We start from the raw sequence: 19,603 nt of genomic DNA on the forward strand, positions 1-19,603 counted from the left end.
GCAGTATTCACTATTCACAGTTGTTAGTTTTAGAGTCAGGCAAAATGCACACACTGTCTAGGTTTTCATATGAGCAATATATAGACTAGTTGAAGTACTGTGTTGTTGTCGGTTGTTATGATAAAAAATTACATATATAGTGAGTGAGTGAGCGAGTGAGTGAGTGAGTAAGAATAAGTGAATGAAGACCAAGCACACAGGCATGTTAAAAGTTGGCTAGCATACAACTTATACCAGCTAACATTAAATAATCAATTCAACTTCCCACTTTTTAGATACGTTAGAATTTGAATCACAGAATCTTTTCAATTGAAGTTTTGTCGAATTTTTGTCGAGTTTCATTAGGAATATGAATTTTCCACAGTACTTTAACGAAATGCACTTGATCATGACTCACTTTATCCTTATATTCTACAAGATATTATCATAAAATTCAAGCTGTATACAATGCAGGAACCTTTACAAAAATTATCTGGTACCGAGAGGTTGTTGAACATATGTCCAGAATATGTCCGCAACACTGTAAGACCTCCCGGAGCCGAAAAGCCAGTCCTGTCCCCGGTCAAAAGTTCACGGTTGAACCCTGACATCTGTTCGGGCTCGCATTTGGCCCTTCACGTTGCAAATTTTCCCTTTGAAGGGCGCCGAAAATCGTTGAATTTGACATGTGCCGGCACAACTTCACAAGTCCTCGCGGAGCGTGCCTAACAAAGGACCCATGTACTCTTTACCCTGTGAAAGGGTCGCTACAAGGTGCGAATGAGGCTGTCCTATTGTTCAGTCGTGTCCCCGTGTCTGTGTTATTGTTCTACCTATTCTGCCCCGAGCTTGTAGTTTGTGACCCCACGGGGATACGCACAGGGTCTCTTAAAATAACAAAGAAAGGGGACTGCAATATACTGAAATAAAAGCTAATTGAGAACTAGATGTGCATTTAGTTTATTAAAAAAATCGTAGATGTTTACAGAGTTACTGTGTGTATCATTCAGTGGGGAGGGGGGCTGCAGTTGACTACTTTTCGTTGTCTAGAAGTCAATTACAATAACTTGAATAAGACCAGAATGTTACTTTCCAATTCACCCTACTAGTTACATTTTTTTTATATATGACAAGGAGCGGTCAAATAAATCTTTTTGTTACACTTGAGGTCTTAAGTAAGATAACTGCAATTACTCCAGCAACTGGATATGGTTTTGGAAACTGCCAAATAATTGCTATCTTACCACCTGGATGCTTTAAAGATGTTTTTTTTTGTTTCGTTCTAAATGCTCACTTTATTGTAGAATATTAAGAATGATTGATTCATCTATTTGGATCATAGATTATCATCAAATCGCATTTAGTAAGTGCTTCTGCTAAATCAGTCAGCTAAGTGGTGTCCTTGATTCATTCTTTGTCTAGTTAGCTCTAAATTACTTCATAAAAAGCAGAAAAGGAAACAAATACCATGTATTCTTGCAAACAACTTCTTTTATTTACATCAACTACGATTCTACCACACAAAAATAAACGTTTATCTATATAAATATCAACACATATGTCTGAGTCTTTTCCTTGAACTTTACATTATGTACAATGGACGAACTTTTCCTTCGTTGAAGTGACATGATTTCATCGGAATGACGCTTGGTAAAAGTGACAATTAATTCAATGATTAGGAAACGTTATTACGAGTGTATGGCGCTTTAACTTAGAACTGAATGTACAATAAATATAAAATCCTTTGGTACGTTCTAGTTTGGCAAGTTTAACGGCATGGTTTCGGGTACATTTTAGTACATCTGGAGTCTTTCTTTGGTCACCGATTGTCCTTACATTACAATGAGAAATGTTTTACATGGACGGCATGGTCATGGGGCTCCAGTTGTTTGAGGTTATCCTTGTCTGCGGGGCGGGTGGGGTAGTGGAGTGCCCGTACCCGCTGTCCGTGGAAGACACCTCGTGCGAGTCGTGGTACACCGGAGAGCTGGACGCCGTGGTCGGTACCGTGCAGGTGGGGATGGAATGGTAGGGCGCAGGCGCGGTGGTCCTCAGGAACTGGTGCGGCAGCCCCGTGCCCATGGTGCCGGACATGTGCGTCTGCGCATGCGTGGTGGGCGTCAGGTTGTTGTTAGAGACGGACCAGAGGTTGGGGTACTGCGCGTGCGTGGATGTGGTGGTGTGAGGCATGGCTGACATGGACAGCATGTTGTGGGTGGAGACCGGCAGGCCCGACCAGTTATCGTGCGTCGGCATCATGGGAAGGCTGGCCGCCGTGTCGTGTCCGTAGTTAGCTGAAGGGGAAAACAACAAGAAAAATCTCGGTTACAATCTTTCATCTTTGAAATACAACATATCATATAAACAAGTAGAAAAAAGGTTTGGAAGTCCTGTAGCGCAAATTGGGTATACATTTCTCAATACTCGAGCGTTCCATTCAAACACAAAACAGAACACCTATTTACAAGATAAGCTAGCTGCATCCAACAAAGAACGACTACAGTGTCCAATTTGCAAAGAAGTGGATTACACTAACAAAGCTACAGCTTAACAATAGCCACCATATGCGTAATGTGCACGTGTGGACCTTGTAGAGATGAATTCTAACAGAATCTGAGAAAGCAAAATGGCAATCTACTTACTTGGAGGTGAGCTTCTCTGGTACGGGTGCGGGTAGGGCGCCGAGCGGTGGTTCCTCAGAGTGCTGTATCTGTCACAGCCGTGGCTGGGCAGGCCGAGGGACGGGGCGAACTGGTGAGGGTTGGGCGGCGGGCAGATGGGGCCTGTACCGGGCAGGAACCAGCCTCCGACTGTGGGTACAAGGAGATCTTACGTTAGAACAACCCAACAAAAGTAAAAAAAAAACATATATCAAAACTTTTTTTCTTGTCACCTGGCACCATTTTAACACAGGCGCCGCGTAGCGTCGGTAGTAATTTTTATTGAAATCATTTTCACAGCTTGGCTGTGATTGAACAATGCCATGTTTGACATCGATACGTTTTCAGGTTTTCCTCAGAAGTCAACCGACAACGATTCAAATTCATGACCGACCAAACGCGTTTAGCTGTGATTCAAAAAGCCTGGACCAGAGGTGTGAAAACTGCGATTTGTTTTTGAGCGAAGATTGTCAGAAACGTGTGTCGGTTACTCCTTTATCGGATGCCGCGTCTTTGAACTTTCAAGTTCTGTTTGCCTTGGCATTGTTTGTGAGATAATTACATAGGAGAGCAAAAAATGCTAAAATGTACCAAATGTAAAAGGTGTAGACCGATCAAAACTATGTACACCAGAACAATTTGAATAGAAACTCACGTTGTGAAAACTGAGGCTGCTGGTCAGTCAAGTCGTCATGTCCACTCTTGGTGTCATTTCTGTGTTGGGAAAACAACATAAAGAAAACTTTGAGTCACAAATAATACATAGACAAACAAGTCAACTCTTTCCCACGCCATGTTTATGGCCACAGACACCGAGGTGTCAAACACCAGGCAAAAGAGCGCGAATTGACCGGCTAATAATGAAAACAAGACGGAGACAAAGCGTCGTCCACTCGGCTTTATGCTTCACACCTATCTCCTAAGTCGTCCTTACAAAAGTATTTACTAGATGGTGCGAAGATGAGGATCAGATGTAAACCATACGTACCGTTCTTTAGCGTCAAGGAAGGCTTTGGCGAACGGGTTGTGCTTGATCTTCAAAGCTGTCAGCTGTTGAGACAAAAAAGAAATAACAGGTAAATATTTGTGACCGAGGAAAGAAAGAATTGTACCAACCAAACGGCTCTGAATAAAATAAAAAAAATGCATTCTCAGTTACAGCAAATTTCTACAGTCAAACTGAAACTATAAAGAAAAGCACCAAATCTGTTGCAATTCATACTGTAGTTAAAGTTCATACCTCTTCGTTCTGGTAGGCAGTGACAGCGATGAACTGTGTCTCGGCGAATGTGTGGGTACTGAGGGTTCTCTGGTTGTCAGGTCCCCCCACCTTCACGATGTGGATGCGCGGTTCGTACTTGTGCAGGCTGTTCAGCATTATCTGCTATAGATGGAACAAACATGGCAACATATTACTTATTAGATTCCTGACTGAAACAGCAGAAGTTGGTCTATTTCTAGGGAAATGGTAGACGTGATTTTAATTACGTTTAATGGATGTGTTAACGAAACCCAACCCCAAGAAGGCGAACACAGAAAATTAACACAATTACACAGAGTAGACACCGAAAACCGAGAGCGCTAACTTGTGCCACGCGAGAGGCGTTGAAGAAATGTCATAACAAAAACTGACGCTGATTAGGATACAATAGCTTTGTAGGATTCTGATAGGATTTTGAGTTCTAATCGAGTTGGGTTTCGAGTGATTTTTAGGCTAGACACAGTCTCTAAAAAAAAAATTAGCGACGGAGCTTTCATCAGATAAAGGCCCCACAATTTAACTAATTACGAAGCGACAAAGTTGGGGTGGAATAAAAAAATCTTAGTGGCTTACCTGTCCACCACCGTTGAGTTTGTTGGTGAGTTTGACCTTGCTGAAGGACACAGGTGATTTCATCCAGTGCGCGCCGAAGTTGGGCGAGTCGGGGTGGATGTAGACGCAGCTCGGCACGGACGGCTCGGGCTTGCCGCCGGGAACCCACTCGCCGTTCACGTACTTCCAGCGGTGGTTGTCGGCGGCCGTGAAGTCCAGCAGGAAGGAGTACATGGCGTTAGGGTCCAGTCCGGACACGTTCACCTTCAGCACGGGGAACATGCGTCTGTGTGGGATAGATACAAGACATTTCGTTAGATTCCGTCGGTTCGCTAGTTACCGCATGTACGGTAGTCGATCGCAACGATAAACTTGTTGTTACCACGGATATTTATTTGCTATTCAGAGAATCAAGTCAATCCATGCATGTAGATCTCATGGCATGAGATAAACGCAAACATACTAGTGATTTAGTTCCTGTACTTCTTGCCGGAAAATCTCAGCAGAAATTTCAACAGGACATAAAATAAAATGACTCGTTTACTTCCGGCTCGCTACACAGAAATAGGACAGACAGGAGGAAAGCAAGTTACTTTACTCGTTGAAATATGACGGTAGAAAGAAGAAGCTTGTACTAACCTTCCACTCTTGGTGACGATCATCTCGTTGGTGAGAGACTTGAACTTCTCCCACAGCGGCTTCTCGCCCAGGGTAACCTTCAGGTCCCGCTCGGTCGGGTCTCCCTTCTCCGACCCCGCCGAGATCTCGCTCTCCACGGCGCTCAGGAGGTGGCTAACCGAGAACTGGTCCGGTGTCTGCTTCATGGTGCACGGTACGGCTGAAGTATCCACGGGAATGGTCACGAGAAAATGAAAAGTCGTCTGACGATCGTTCGAAGTGCTGCACAGAGGAAGTCGTGAGCTAGACTGAGGAACACTGTGACCACGGCGGTATTTAAACGCTGGTGTCTATGAATGAAGATGAGGCTTTGTTACTGTACTTGGTGGGGAGCTGATTTATGCGTGGGAGTCCCGGAGAGTGACATGGACCTGAAGCCACGCCCCTTGTCAGAAATCCTCGCCTCTGATTGGTGGTACCACGGCGAGAGACGTGATGATTAGCGTGTCTTGATTGGCAGCTATGGTTGTCGCCGATTATTCCGACTGGCTTCGTATGTAACTTTTCTTTACAATTTCAACGAAAAGTAGCTAATACTATAATAGTGATAAAACTTGCCGCTAAAACAATAAAGGCACAAAATCAAGAAAATCAATGTGTAAATAAAATGTAACAGCTTCTATTAAACTTTCATACATGAGTTAAGTTATCTATTTTTTATCAATTTGAATGTCTGAGGATCGCTGAATAATTTTAATTTTTGGCGCCCTTTCCCTCTAGGTCCCTGTCATCACCGTCCCTTTGTCGGTTGTACGACCCTTTGTCATGCATGTCCCTGTCATCCTGTCACTTTGTCGCGGCTAGTTGACGGCAAAGTGCCAGTCATCTGGACTTGGCCGTTCTCATTAGCCGGTCCCGCGGTGAATCGGACCCGGCTGTGAGAAACTTCGCACTTGTCACCCTCCTGACAAATCAAAGGGACACCACAACTTCTCCTGCCGCTTTTCCCGTCTCCACACTTCTGCTGACGTTACAAGTAGCCTCCAATCTTAACAGCTGTGTGTTTTAATCATCTCCAACAAAACTACCAACGTACATGATGCTCTCTCACGGTCCTGTCATGCCGGCCTCCTTGTTTGTTTACAAACAGTTCTCAGGAAGTCGAGATATTGTCGCTATTGTGGTCTTTATTGCGCACAACAAAGCAACAATAAAATGTCAAGTGCCGGATAATCAGCTGAAGTAAAATTGTCCCGCTCTTGTGAAGTTTGCGGTTCCCACTTTTCAAATCCCGTCCGCACGCTTACCGCTCTGGCGTTAGTATATCTCAGTTGTGTGATATCTACTATAGATGTAAGAGAAATATCAATTATCCTCGTAATTAGGTTGTTGAACCTTTTACATGCATACCTAGTACCGTATTCTAGACATCTATTTTTTACTTATATGGACAAACTGCTACGGGGCCAGAATACGTCGATTTTTATTTTGATGTTTCTGCCTCTTTCCCATTCAAACTGGTGTTGCTGAATGCTAGTACATTGTATTGTACTAGTATTCTACAGTTAATTCCGCGAAGGTAAAATATTGCGGAAAGTTTGCTTGAATATTTCTCATGTTACTAATATTTGGGCCTGATACACAGTATATCCAAGGACGTGATATAACGTCCTTGGTATATCCAAGTACGTCCTGGGTATATCATTACATATTTCTTGTGCTAGTTCTTGTAGTTCTTCCACAGTTCCGGCTAGCCCGTTACAATAACATAAGACCGGTTGTCCTGGAGTGTTCGTGTGTTTTTTCTACGCACGGTCGATGTAACTAATTGTAAGGATTTGTCTCGGAAAATCAGCAGCTCATCCCTCAATTTTCCGCGGATTACCAAACCCTGATAGTATCGGTTAACGTTCTACAGTTTGATAAGATTTGTCCAGGTTCCACTTTACAACATCATGTATTACTTACCAACTCTTTACGGACAAAAATTATGGTTTTTACGTAGAGTGCACATTTGTGCGCAAAAAGTGTGGGAAAACTTGCCCATGTCTGAATGCCGTTAGTCAAGTGCTTAGTTCCTTAGAGACCGGGCAGACGTCCTGGTCTCCTGGGAGTAATTATGTCATCGTCGGATCTTTAACCCCCACTTTGCAGCAGACAGAGCTCGAGTCAGACCCACGCTCTCAAGTCTGTCTCCCTCTTTTCAACCTCCTTGATTTCATGTACTACCAGATTCCATGGGTCGCTAGAAATATGTTTTTTTTTTTCAATGGTAGAAACATGGAGAAACACAGATAACATGTCACATTGTTTAGGTCGCATACTGAACTCCCAGCCTGCTAGCGGTGTCAGGTATAGTCGAAACCACAGAAGTATCAGTCGCCATGAAAAATTATTATTGCAAATCTCCTCTTTGGCAAGTTATGCACTCTATTGAACTTTTTTTTCTATTTCAAGTTCAACAATAAAAGAAGCCCCGGTATAGGCTAAAAAGAGATGACAGAGGAAAAGGTAAGAATAGAAATGCACAAGTCAGAAGAAAATCGACAATTTGTGAAATACTAACACTTTTCCGTACAATGTACCACTACTTGTACTTTGATGTCTAGTCAAATCTCATTGCTTGTACACAAATAGCACAACTCAATGTCATTTTCCCGGTCACACCGTTGCTATAAAGCATGTTACAAGGCGATAATGCTCCGTTGTGAGAAACAATATTTTGTTTCCCGCCCATTTTGCATAGGGAAACAAACGTGTGTGGTTGCTTTACACAAAACTTGTATCAGGAAACCCCGATATCTCCCACGATAATATTTGCGGTCGACACGGGGGAGACAAATCCGAAATCGTTGTTCCACCCCGCCGGCTACCCCCCCCCCCCCCCCCCTCTCCCCAGTGTGTCTAAACGATGAGAGATCGAGTTTCCCAAGCACGTGTCTGTCTAATGGGCAATTTGGAACATAGATAAATGTAATGTTAGTTTTATATTGTATGGTCTTGCAAGACATCGCACAGATGCGTTTATTTTCTTCACTACTTTATTTTCTTAACAACAGAATTGAACGTTAAAAAAGATATCTTCACAATGATAATGGGTGCTTTAATCACAAAGTCGTTGGTGAAGTTATAGATGCCAAGAAAAAAAGAAAAGAAAACGAGAAACGATACTGCTTCTTATTTTACATCACTGTTCGGTTTATCTTGGTTTCGAGTTGCCAAATTTCCCACGGAAATGAAAGAAATTACGCGGGAGCTCGGAGCACCGAGGTGTGAAAAGGGGCAGATACTCTTACCCCGTTTCTTTTGTTCGGTGGTCTAATGATTGGCCTGGCAACTTGGCACTTTCCCGTCCCCCGTACTTGGTTTTATTGCTGACATGTGTTTCTGATTTGGGGGATGACATGGCCGTGGTGCAGGCGGCCGTCATGCGGACCACCTGCCGGGGAGCTCGTCAACAAGTCCGCTCGCTGAGAGGCAAACTGCTGGGGATAGTAAACTTCTAGTCTCTAAGCAGACGTGTCAGCTGGATCAAGGACGTTATGGCTGGATGAAAACATAGAAGAAATCTGAACAAAGAAGTTGCCATGAGATTTCAGCAAGGAGCTTTTAAAAGCTCCTGGATTTCAGTCAGTCCTTTGCAGTCTATCCAGCCGTCCGCCGGCCAGACAGTTCACTCCTAGGACAGTTAGGACTCCTGCTACTAGTACTAGACTTTTATATATTCCTAACATGGCCAAAAATTCCTTATTTCTATTCGGCCAGGTCGGAGTCTGGTAGAGACTTGTAAACCTCCGGGATAGTAGCGATAGGACATTTCCACTCAGCATGTTATCATGTACTAAAACAGTGGGAGAAAATACCAGGGATGTCATATAATGTGTGGTCCACTATTTGCATCTTTGACAGTAATGATCAGATCTAGAGCACATTTACAAATGTCCTTGGTCAAATCATACACGGCGAGAGCCTTAGTTTCTGTCAGACCACGGTAGAAGGTTGCTAGAAAAGTCTGACCGGTTTCTACTTTTCCAGCGCTTTTGGGTCTGGAAGAGACAACATATCCTTGGCGTTCGGATTTTTGAAATGCTAGAGCTAACGAAAGTCTTTTTGCTGCCCCAGCATTTGGGAGACTGACTGCTAATGACCTTTAACCTTGACATAGCGAGTCAAACATCATATTTGAGCGGAGGCGAGAGACGAAAATACGACCCTGCACCTACGTACACAGTCAGGCTATGGGAACGTGACTCCTGTCAGTCCGCCATGGCGTCTCCATGGAAACGTTGTTGACTCGTTCCCTGAGTCGTTCGAGGAAGTTTGTGGATGAAAGTGTTCCCGCCTCCGACACTTTACCGTCACTTTCCCCTCCAAATATTGAGCTTTCGCAAAAACGCGCGAGAACGGAGATGGCTGTCAAACCACCAACGTTGGATTTGATCTAAAAGGCTCTTATTTCGCCTTTCTCTAGTCAGCCGACTAGAAAATTCGTTGATTTGAATTCAAAATATTCCGTGCCACATCTAATAAATTCAGGCTTCCTAAACGATGTCATGGCTTCATCGTCGACTCGTATAAACGCGCTCGTGCTTTGTTGATCACTTGTCTGTAGTAACATGCACCTGCAAAGGCAACACTATATACCTTTCTCGGATATCTGACGATGATAGTAGTACATAGGTGTCAGGAAAATGTCTCGATTTCAAGAGAAGAAGCCGGGAGAACGTCACACATGACCACCAATGGGTTCAGGACAACTTCGCACCAGTTTGGCACCGACACCATCGCTAGAAACTAGAGTATTCCAGAGAAGCGGCCCCGAATTGTCAGACGGTCGTCCGACATTTTTAAAAGTGAGGAGGAGTCTTGTGACTTTCCAACTATTCTGTACATGCCAGATATGTTGGTACGTTGGACGTGATGGCACGTCTGAATGGCAAACTTGTCCCTGTTTGCTTTAAAACTGCTTATCTGACTTTTAATGTAGGACATCGTGAGCAAAATGACCATGTAATTCCCCTATGACATTCTGAGATACTAGTATTATATCATTGATAACGCAATATTGGATCGAATTAAATAATCTGAAATAGGCAAATACTCCCTGAACAACAATTTCATCGAATTTTGGACAGAAGTGGAATACCTTTTCCGCTGTGTAATTCTGCACCCACATTTCTAAATCCAAGAAAAAACTATCACTGAAAGTAAAATTTGAATTGAGTACGAGCCTTCGCGAAATTTTGCAGGCGGATATAGAGTTTATCTGTTAGTGTAATTAAAACAGAGTGTGATATGCACTTTTATAGTCACACTTAAACGTTGGCACACTTTCACAGTCTTACCCTAAACTGACAGAAATGCTCAAAAGTTTGGTGTAATGTCAAACAGGTACCGAATCACATTACAATCACGCGTTATTTCTCTCACTCATTTTGCAAATTTAAACTTCATGTATGATGAAGATATGAATATAATATGAGCTGAGTGCGTCTGTCGGTGTTTCCTTCTGTAGTGTTTAGCGTTAGGATGTGACCTGTCAGTGTTTCACAGCTGCACCGAGGACGGTTTCAGGTGTTGGGTCTGGTTTCCATGAACTTGTCATCACCACAAACTACAAACAGAAATGCCGACTACGGTGAAAATGGCGATTTTCATTAATCTGCATTCATCCCATCTGACTAATGTAAAGCCATGTTGATTTGATTATATGGATTGCATCCTAGCGCGCATCCGTTTTTGACCGTTTCAAAAAAACAGTTTTCAACCATGAAAGACCGGAGATTTAAGCAAGGAGCTTTCATCAACTTGATATAAGAAATATATATTCCGTAAAACATGTTATAGAATGCATCGCCAACTTCAAGGTCAAAGTAGAAGAACAAAGAACAAAAATTAATAATCTATCGCCCGACATTCCACATTGTTTGGTCATTTGTTCAACCTTCCACGGAGATTTCACATATATGGCCATACCAAGTTTTTATTCGCACGGTCACATCAGTTTTGGGGTTCCTAGAGGATGTCATCCATACTAGTATATGATATAACCTCCTTGATATAATCAAATCAACATGGTCCGACGTTACGAAGACTTTGTAATTCTCCCATTTTGAAAAGGGGAAGCAAAGAGATTTCATTCCTTGAAGTTGAGGAAAGCTACTTGAGGGAATTGAAACTTCTCCAGTATAGTATTTTTAATGCAAAGAGTTGTTATGAAAAATGGCAAATTTGGGGCTTTGACTAGACGCCAACGAGATATATAGTTGTAACTTTCTACTTAGCATACAATCCAAAAATTCAGAGACACACCACAAATTAAGATATTCGTTGATACTAACAGCTACACATCTTTTCCGAATCAGTCGACAGATCTCGCACAACATTAAAGACACGCTTTTCCTGGAGTTGTCAAATCTATCAAAATGTCTAGAACAATGTCACTGTACATCAAAACTCTACATACAGGTGCAACTTTTACCGCGAACTCACAGGGCATAAGTAATGTATGTAGACACGGGACGTAATGCATTATACAATACTGTCCCGATGTGGTCTTGTCGGTAGCACGCGTTTTCCTTTTGCACAGTTAGCGTGTGTGTGTTAGTAGTCTAGTTTTGCAGGGGGTGGCTGCGGCTTGTTGTTCTTTCTCGACGTGAACTTGTCATCGAAATGGGAAATGAAAAGGCGAGCCGACCGAGGCTAATTTAACTTTTATAAAGGTTAATTAGAAGCCAATTATTCCTGAAAAGAGTTGACACTTACAAATGTTGTAAAATCTCCCACAGTCTAAAGCTTATGATGTCTTTTCGAGGGATTTTTCTATGATTCATATATATCTATAGACAAAATTGCAATCAAAATATCTCAACTTTGGTTATAACTGTATTGATGCTATGTCGTGGCCATATTTTATCTTAGTTTGTATTTTTTTTCTAAATTTCTATCACATTGGCAAAAGTTAAATTATATGTTTCCTCTCACATACAAAGGAAACCACAACACCATTTGAAGTTCAAAGAAATAGATTGACTTTTCTTCAACGAAATCAGAATGCTATTTAATCTATTCAACTAGCTTTTCTCATTTATTACGACAAGGCCATCTCACTGTGTAAGCAAGTGTAAGTGGGTCAAATCATGTTGTTCATATTCTTTTTGTTTCGCACTATGCCAGCTATGAGTAAGTATGTAAGATTTGATATTTCACAAGGAGGTTAACGTAGTCTCGCAGACTTCGAGCTTTTATATATTGCTAGTTTGGCGGGGCAAAACTCTCTACCACGGCAATCTACTAGTACTTTTCTAGGAAAACGACTAACGAGTCCCTTCTTCGACAAACTCCTCTTCTCGGCAAACCCCGCTCGACGTCTGCGTTTACGTACGAAGTAGTAAGAGTTACTCTCCAAGCAGAGGTTGGTGGGGAAAATGGTGACCGTTTTTTTTTCGACCGGCCTTCCCACCAACGAAAAAAAAATTATGAAAGGAAAAGGTCACGATCTTTCCCACCAACCTCTGCTTGGAGAGTAGTAAGAGTAACTACATGTATAGATCAATTGGGTAGGGCTTTTTCCCAAAGACTTTTGTTTTGTTTTATACATGTACAGAAGGGGTTATCAAAATGTCCTGGAAACCTTACATGAAAGATCGAGAGAAGATACGGCAGATAAAAGTAGATTTGTAATGAATTTGTATAAGATTTTGCATTTCAGAAACACCAGCCGACCCCTCTACCCCCTCCCCACCCTAAGGTCTTTAGCGGTGAGGTGCGAGAGTCCGGTAGAAACAACTGTCTCTTGTTCTGGACATCATGAACTTGTCATCGCGACAATGACATCAAAGGGAACACCGCTAATTTACGGATTAGCACCTGCGCACATCTGTCGGACATGTTTTTGTAGCAAGAAAAACAAAACTGGACCAAATGTGGTCCAAATTGATAAATGCAGCGCTATGAATATCAGGCTACAGAAAAATGCAAAATTTTTGTTGTCGTATTGCCAAGTCCAATTTTGTTTTCTTTAGGAACTTGAAACTTTGTTATAGATTGTCAGGAACACTTTAAAGAACACCTGGGATCACGAATGCAAACTTTGGTTGGGGTTAATAGAATTTTAGTAATAGAAAAGTAGCAATATAACCTCCTTGGAAAAGTAGTCACTGCTTGATGAAATTTTATTAACTGTGTAGTAGGTGGCTATTAGTTCCTGTTCTCTCAACTTTGACTCAATTCAATTTTGTTTTCGGTAAAATCTAAGGACTTTGTTAGATCTTCAATATAGATACAAAATTATAAAAAAAAAATAAAAAAAAACTACATACTCGTATTTGTCAGGAACATGTTTAGACTAGGAATCATGACTGCGGTAAAATAAGCCACAATATAAGACATGATTACGACTTTGTACATCATACGATAAAAGTTGAGAATATGTGTGAAACCACAGCCAGCCGAAGACACACTTCCCGACACCTTCTTTAGCTGACAAATTTCTTACAACAAGGTGATCGGCAACACCAAAGACGTTAGATTGATTTTGGTAACACCAACCTCAATGTTAACACAGAACTGTGACATACCTACTCTCTAGCAGCAATCCACAATAGGGGTTGAAATGTATTACGTTTTGGTACCCTTTTGAGAAAGAAATGGATACTCCAAGCAGATCACACGGTAGCATAAGATACAGTGTACCAGTGGTGTTAAAAGCCACTCCGTGGTTGGTGCACCCCCCCCCCCCGTTTTTTATCCAGTTGTGGAGATTAAATTGAATTTGAACTCTTAATACATTCTGTATAGCCTATATTATTAGTAGAATGTCTTTGATATAGACATGTATATGAAACATAATTTTCAATGAGGCGAGAAGAAGTTGACTCTACTTGGTTGACTCTACACAAATCACTTTACTAGTATAACCTACATGTCTTTACTTTCCTTCATAAGTTAAAGTTAAGTATCCTTATAACGGTCTTGCTAATATGTAGATGCCTCGCACCTTGTCTTTGAGGTCTGAATTTACGAAAATGTATTTCATACATCAACCCTACTATTCTTGTTCACAAAACGCAAAAACCTTTCCCGTTTAAGATTTTATACCAATCACAGTTTCCCGGCTCTTCCCATGTGAAAACATCCCCGCCAGGGAGTTTCCCTGTTGTAACATTCCTTCCCTTTCGCGAGCGCCTGTCATGCCGACCCACCTATTACAGTGTTTATACAACAATTGTTGAAGGGGAGCCGAGAGTCTGCCGCTATTAGCGTCTTTACTGTACGGAACAATGCAGCTACAACTTCACAAGTGCGCGCCAATGGGGCAAAAATAAACAAATCTGGTCTAACTATTACCGGCCACAGGTATGGCAGGTAAATATTGTAGTAGTGTGACGAGCATAATATAACATTTCGTCAGTCTGAATAGAAACCATAGCAACGTCTAGAGACAGAAAAATGATTATAATCTTCATCACTGTCTGACTAAAAAATTATTTTTTTCCTAGTCATTAATCTACTTTCGCAAACGCTGTATGCGCAACAATTAGAATTTAGATATCACATAAAGAAGTTTAGGCAACATTACAATTGGATTTTATTCGACTGCATTCTATTTTTCAACCTTCGTGTAAACCAAGGGAAAAGAATGTGTGTAAAAATGTAGCCTCCCCTATAGTATATACCGAACAAAGTAGTATTCTGAGAAAAGTAGGGTAAATATATTACCCTAGCCCAGACTACTCGTCCAGGTAAATGTTACGCTTTGGTTACCATTGCTTGGAAAAGCATTTTCCCTGTTTGGCTAAATTTTGCTGTTTTTGTAGACTCTACCAGACTGACTAAGCTGGCCGTTATAAACGTATAGGGAGAATTATTTGCCAGTGGAGTTTTTGTTACTAGAGGTTTGACTGGAGGGGAAACATAAACCTTAGCGTGGACTGACTCCCCTGGCCAATTTCCCAATTTTTTTGCCTAAATAATTCTACTATTTCCGTACCCCCGTAGGAAGGCCTGATGGAGGCTACTATTTGTCGGCCTTTCTATCAATTACGCCATTATGGGGAAGAAAAAAGTTTTTCTCAGCCAACTGATGTTCCCACCATAAAGTGTTTATCGTCCAGGTGCGAGAGCCTGATACATAAACAGCCGGTCGGGGTTTTGTCGGGATGTTGTCTCAGGACGCCGTGAACCTGTCGTCTGATGACGTAACATCAAAGGCACGACGTCACTTTACGGATTAGCACCCGGGCCCACCGACCGAGACCAGCAGACACACGGAGATGATCCTATGGCTATTGTTTTAAACCAAGAAACAATGGAAACAGAGAAACACAGAACATTAGGAAAACATAGAAAACAAGGAAAACCTTTTTTCAATACTCTTAGGAAGAGCTGGAATAAAACGAATAAGAAAATTAAAATAATGTTGGTCAACTCATTAATTTTTTTCGAGAGGAAGAGAATAATATTTCCAACGGCACGAAAAACATATACATTGAAAATAAACGTCCTCGAAATATCGATCAGACGTCTTTGAACTAGGTGACAAGTGAAAACCGGAGAAAAGTCCTATTTCTAAGCAATTGGTCCAGTAGCACATAGAGTGATACCGAATTATGATTTTGACGCTATGATATTTTTTTGTGGCAAGGACGTGTGATTGTGTGTAAAGTCACACTAGCGTAGCCGCAGCCGATTGACTGGCTGACAAAATTCTATATCCTCACACGCCACAAATAGATGCCATTTCTTTCAAATAATTGGCAATATTCATATAGGTAAACATATAAATTTTCACCCAGTGCCAAGATGTAGAGAAGGTCTTTAAAGTAAAACTTGAAGATCACTAACTATAACATACGTTTGAACCAAAGGCAGGAACGCGAGGTATGTCTAAAATTACAGAAATTACTTCTTAATTACTTAATTCTAAATTAAAAGACACTTAGATGCATTTTCATCTATTATCTTTTTATTTTATCACATCAAGGAGCTTCAGGGTTTCACTTTATAAAATGTCCTTTGGCCACTTAAAAGACGCTCAAAACAAGCCGGAGCCAAACTTCTGCTTGGAGATTAAGTATGAACATCGTATTCGAATGAAAATGTACAAGTATTGTGAAATACTATTTTCAGACTGAGGCGACACAGTGATATGTTGTTTATTTAGAGAGAATTAGACGCTTTGGTTGTGCACATTTCCTATCAAACTTTAGCAGATAAACGACAAATTTACATCGATCTGATGGCACAAGTCTCACATCTAAGTTAGCCTCAAATCTTACACCCTTTCATGTGGGCAGAAATTTACCACAAGCACGTGCAACTTCTCTCGGCGCGGCGTACTCCGATTTTTGACGACAGACGACAGCGATGTTTCGCGATGCATACATGTATGTAAATAGTTGTTACGTGTACTGATTAGGTGTGAGGGATAAGGGCTTTGATCGTTGCGAACTTGTTATCATTTACCCGGAATGCGACCAAAAGAAAATCTGTCGACTCCAGTAGACCATGATAAGTTTTTAAGTTTGAACAAGTTGGTTTGAACAACTTGAACCTCATGACTAGGTCATTTTATTGTCCAAATCTTTTTTTCTCTATGTAATTCTGCATTAAAGGACGCCATTTTTAGAATTCGACTTTTTCGAGGATCTTTTTGTAGTGAAGTATATAAACGAATTATCGTTTTGCTCTGTATACACGGTTTAGTTTTCCGTTCAAGGAGAATTTACTGGACTAAACCTGCACTCCAAGCAGAGGTTTAGCTCCAGCTGTTTTTTGGCATTCGTTTATGTGTTTTTATCAGACTTTCTACATAAAGAAAACGGTACGAATAGTAAGCTCTATAAACACCAAAAACAACCGGAGCCGAACCTCTGCTTGGAGAGTCTTTGCCGTCAAAACCCTCATATCGAAACTACAATTAAAAAAAAATCTAGTACACAGCTAACCGGTGGGAAAGTTTTTGATCGCCAAAATTGTCGCTGCTCATATAATAAAAAGGTTAGCATCCCACGAGAGAGTTTCCTTGTTGTAACATTCTTTCCTATTCACGAGCGCCTGTCATGCCGACCCACCAATTACAGTGTTTACTCACAACAATTGTTTAAAAACAGGAGCCGACCAGACATTATTAGCGCTTTTACTACCGGGAACAATGCAACAACAACTTCGCAAGTGCCCGACAACGAGGAGAAAATAAACAAATCTAACTTGAAAAGTCGTCGTAAATCTTTCTCAACTATTTTGAAGTAGGTAAAATTGTTTCAAGTACGCCACAGCCCTCCAAAAACGTGTTTTAAAAGCCTGTTTCTCGTGTTAAAATTCTACATCAGTACATGTACTTTTTGCTCCTATCTTGAACGAAAACCTTAGGAAGGATTTAGGAAAATCCCGTCTTTATCGGCTTTGCTAGGATCGGTAGTCCGTCCTTGGGAAAAACAAATAGGAGTTTTCTTGAGCAGAATTCACACCGTGAAAGCCGCGGACCCCGGCCGGGGAGGGAGACACCTCACCCCGGTATCTGCTATTTTATCTGCGGTGGAGGGGATCAGCCGCACAAAGCACGGACTCTATTGTTCAGGAGAAGATATATAGTTACGAATTTGGGTTCGCAAAACGGTCGTCAGTGGTTTAAGACATTCTTACCGATGATGTTGTGATTTCACCTAAGAAGGATAGAAGATATCTATCCTCATTGTTCCACCCAATATTGACCGGGATGTTTGTGGAAACGAAAAATAGTCTGTCACAGAATTTATCACTAATTTTATTACGCCTTTTGTTGTCTCAGACTCTTCTATTGCACTTTTCATTCCCGAAAGCTATCCAACCGGGCCCGGGTTTGGAAATATGACCTAAGCATTGACTCCATACTAAGTGTTGACTCCATGCCAACAAAATGTATTCGTTATTCTAACTTCCATGATTTGAGTAATTTTTGTATCGAGTATCCATGCACTTAGCTCCATGTTTTGATTCAGCAATATCTTGTGCCTGACCATAAAATACAATCAACTACATGAGGAAAAGGAACTGCATATCTGTAGCCATTTACAATAATTTATATCTATACACACATCTTATGAAAAAAAAATCACACGTGAGGACAAATCGATCCACCAAGGACGTCATAATTGATGTGCATACATCAGTAAGTCATATCGGAGTGGCGTTACATTTCCCACGGCACTGTGCAGGGTCTGACACTCCTCCGCTAATCGCCATAATCACGCAGACGGGAATGGCTGGAGCCAGATGATCGCCAAGGTTTCTTATCTGATCATAGGGTCAGGGTAATCCTCCAAGGAGATGTTGGGTGGAAGATAATGACGTTTTCTGACTGTCAATTCTTGGTGATCCAAATCCCCGATTTCTAAAAAATGAAATTCTTGTAACTCCACAAACCATGCAGTATAGAAAGATGAAATAAGAATTATTTAAATTGTCACAACTGGCACTATTTGATATAAGAATCAATATCCCAGGACAAAGTATAATTTTGGACCTGAACACCCTACTGTCTAGTTTCTTTGACAGTTCTTCAACCTATCGTAGTTCGGAAAGGCTGTCATCTTTCTACTCTCCATGCAGAGGTTCACGAATGTTTTTAGGCTTTTCAAGAGTGTAGGATTTTCTAAAATTCTATTTGAGAAAACAATGCAGCAGAAAAGCCCGACAATAATGCTTAAAACTTATAAAGACAAAATTGGATTATCGCTTCAAGTAGATGCGGGTTCTTGCATTTTCCTGATGAAGGCTACTTGCGTACACTGGAGATTACTTCATTCAACACACTACATATGTGTAGTTAGACATACCCAGACACACGCGTCATGGTTCCTAACGAGAGACATAAAAGTGTGACCCTCAGTAACCCAGCCTCTTCACAAACATTAGGCCTTCTCTAAAACCTACAAAGTTGACCTCACTGTCAGGGCGTGGGCCACACCGTCGCATGACAAGAAACGACAACTATTTCCGTCATGATATAATGTTAATGGTTCGTACACATGGAAGTTCAAGGGTGTAAGAATGCAATGTCCTTTGTCATAGGCTCAACGCAAATGGATCTACTGCAATGTGAATAGTCGTCTCTAGATGGGGCTACTTCACACATGTTACATGTGTATCTACTGTGGATGGGGTAAAAAATTCCATCTCCAAGCAGATGATGGGAGGGAAGTTCGGCCCTCAGAAAATTTAACAGGACAATAGGACAGTTACGATCTCCCCTCTCCAGATGATCAACCTGCATGCAGCTACAAATAAGGGATAGCATTGTAAACATCAATTCCTTTACAGAAACAGATGGATTGTTTACACCTCTCTCACTGTATCTAACGTTTAGTCAATGACATTATATCTAGCAGCAGCAAATATCATCATGAGAGTTTCCTTCAAGTTGCTCAGGTAGCGTAACGTTATCTTTTGTTCAGAGTAGATGTTGGAAAACGAAATCGCGCCTCCTTCTACTAACTTTTAGCAAGGAGGCTAAATATATACCTCCATGGTTCTAGCTACTACGATTTTATTC

General features: G+C 41.4%; 1 protein-coding gene across 2 annotated transcripts; it reads right to left on the reverse strand.

Annotated features, from left to right (window-relative positions):
• Nucleotides 1-1,450: 1,450 nt before the first annotated feature.
• On the reverse strand, nucleotides 1,451-5,445 carry LOC118423359 (T-box transcription factor T homolog 2). Of its 2 annotated transcripts, none has more exons than XM_035831474.1 (7): nucleotides 5,092-5,445; nucleotides 4,474-4,738; nucleotides 3,880-4,020; nucleotides 3,628-3,689; nucleotides 3,295-3,353; nucleotides 2,622-2,789; nucleotides 1,451-2,273 (listed from the first exon to the last, which is right to left on the reverse strand). In XM_035831474.1, exons 1-7 carry the CDS (start codon nucleotides 5,274-5,276, stop codon nucleotides 1,834-1,836), a joined length of 1,320 nt encoding a protein of 439 aa, XP_035687367.1. In that variant the 5' UTR covers nucleotides 5,277-5,445; the 3' UTR covers nucleotides 1,451-1,833. The 2 variants fall into 2 exon arrangements, with proteins under 2 accessions (XP_035687367.1, XP_035687366.1); XM_035831473.1 differs by having other exon boundaries at nucleotides 3,880-4,023; nucleotides 5,092-5,442.
• Between the last annotated feature and the right edge of the window lie 14,158 nt (nucleotides 5,446-19,603).

Source organism: Branchiostoma floridae, chromosome 9 (assembly GCF_000003815.2).
Source record: "Branchiostoma floridae strain S238N-H82 chromosome 9, Bfl_VNyyK, whole genome shotgun sequence".
NCBI classification, from domain to species: Eukaryota; Metazoa; Chordata; class Leptocardii; order Amphioxiformes; family Branchiostomatidae; genus Branchiostoma; species Branchiostoma floridae.

What these genes read in the sequence shown, in the direction of transcription:
- LOC118423359 (XM_035831473.1), bottom strand. Translation starts at nt 5,276, where the DNA reads ATGAAGCAGACACCGGACCAGTTCTCGGTTAGCCACCTCCTGAGCGCC. An exon ending in TTCCTTGACGCTAAAGAACG is followed by an intron (nt 3,354 to 3,627) that starts GTACGTATGGTT and finishes TTCCCAACACAG; the next exon opens with AAATGACACCAAGAGTGGAC. An exon ending in GCAGCCTCAGTTTTCACAAC is followed by an intron (nt 2,790 to 3,294) that starts GTGAGTTTCTAT and finishes TTGTACCCACAG; the next exon opens with TCGGAGGCTGGTTCCTGCCC.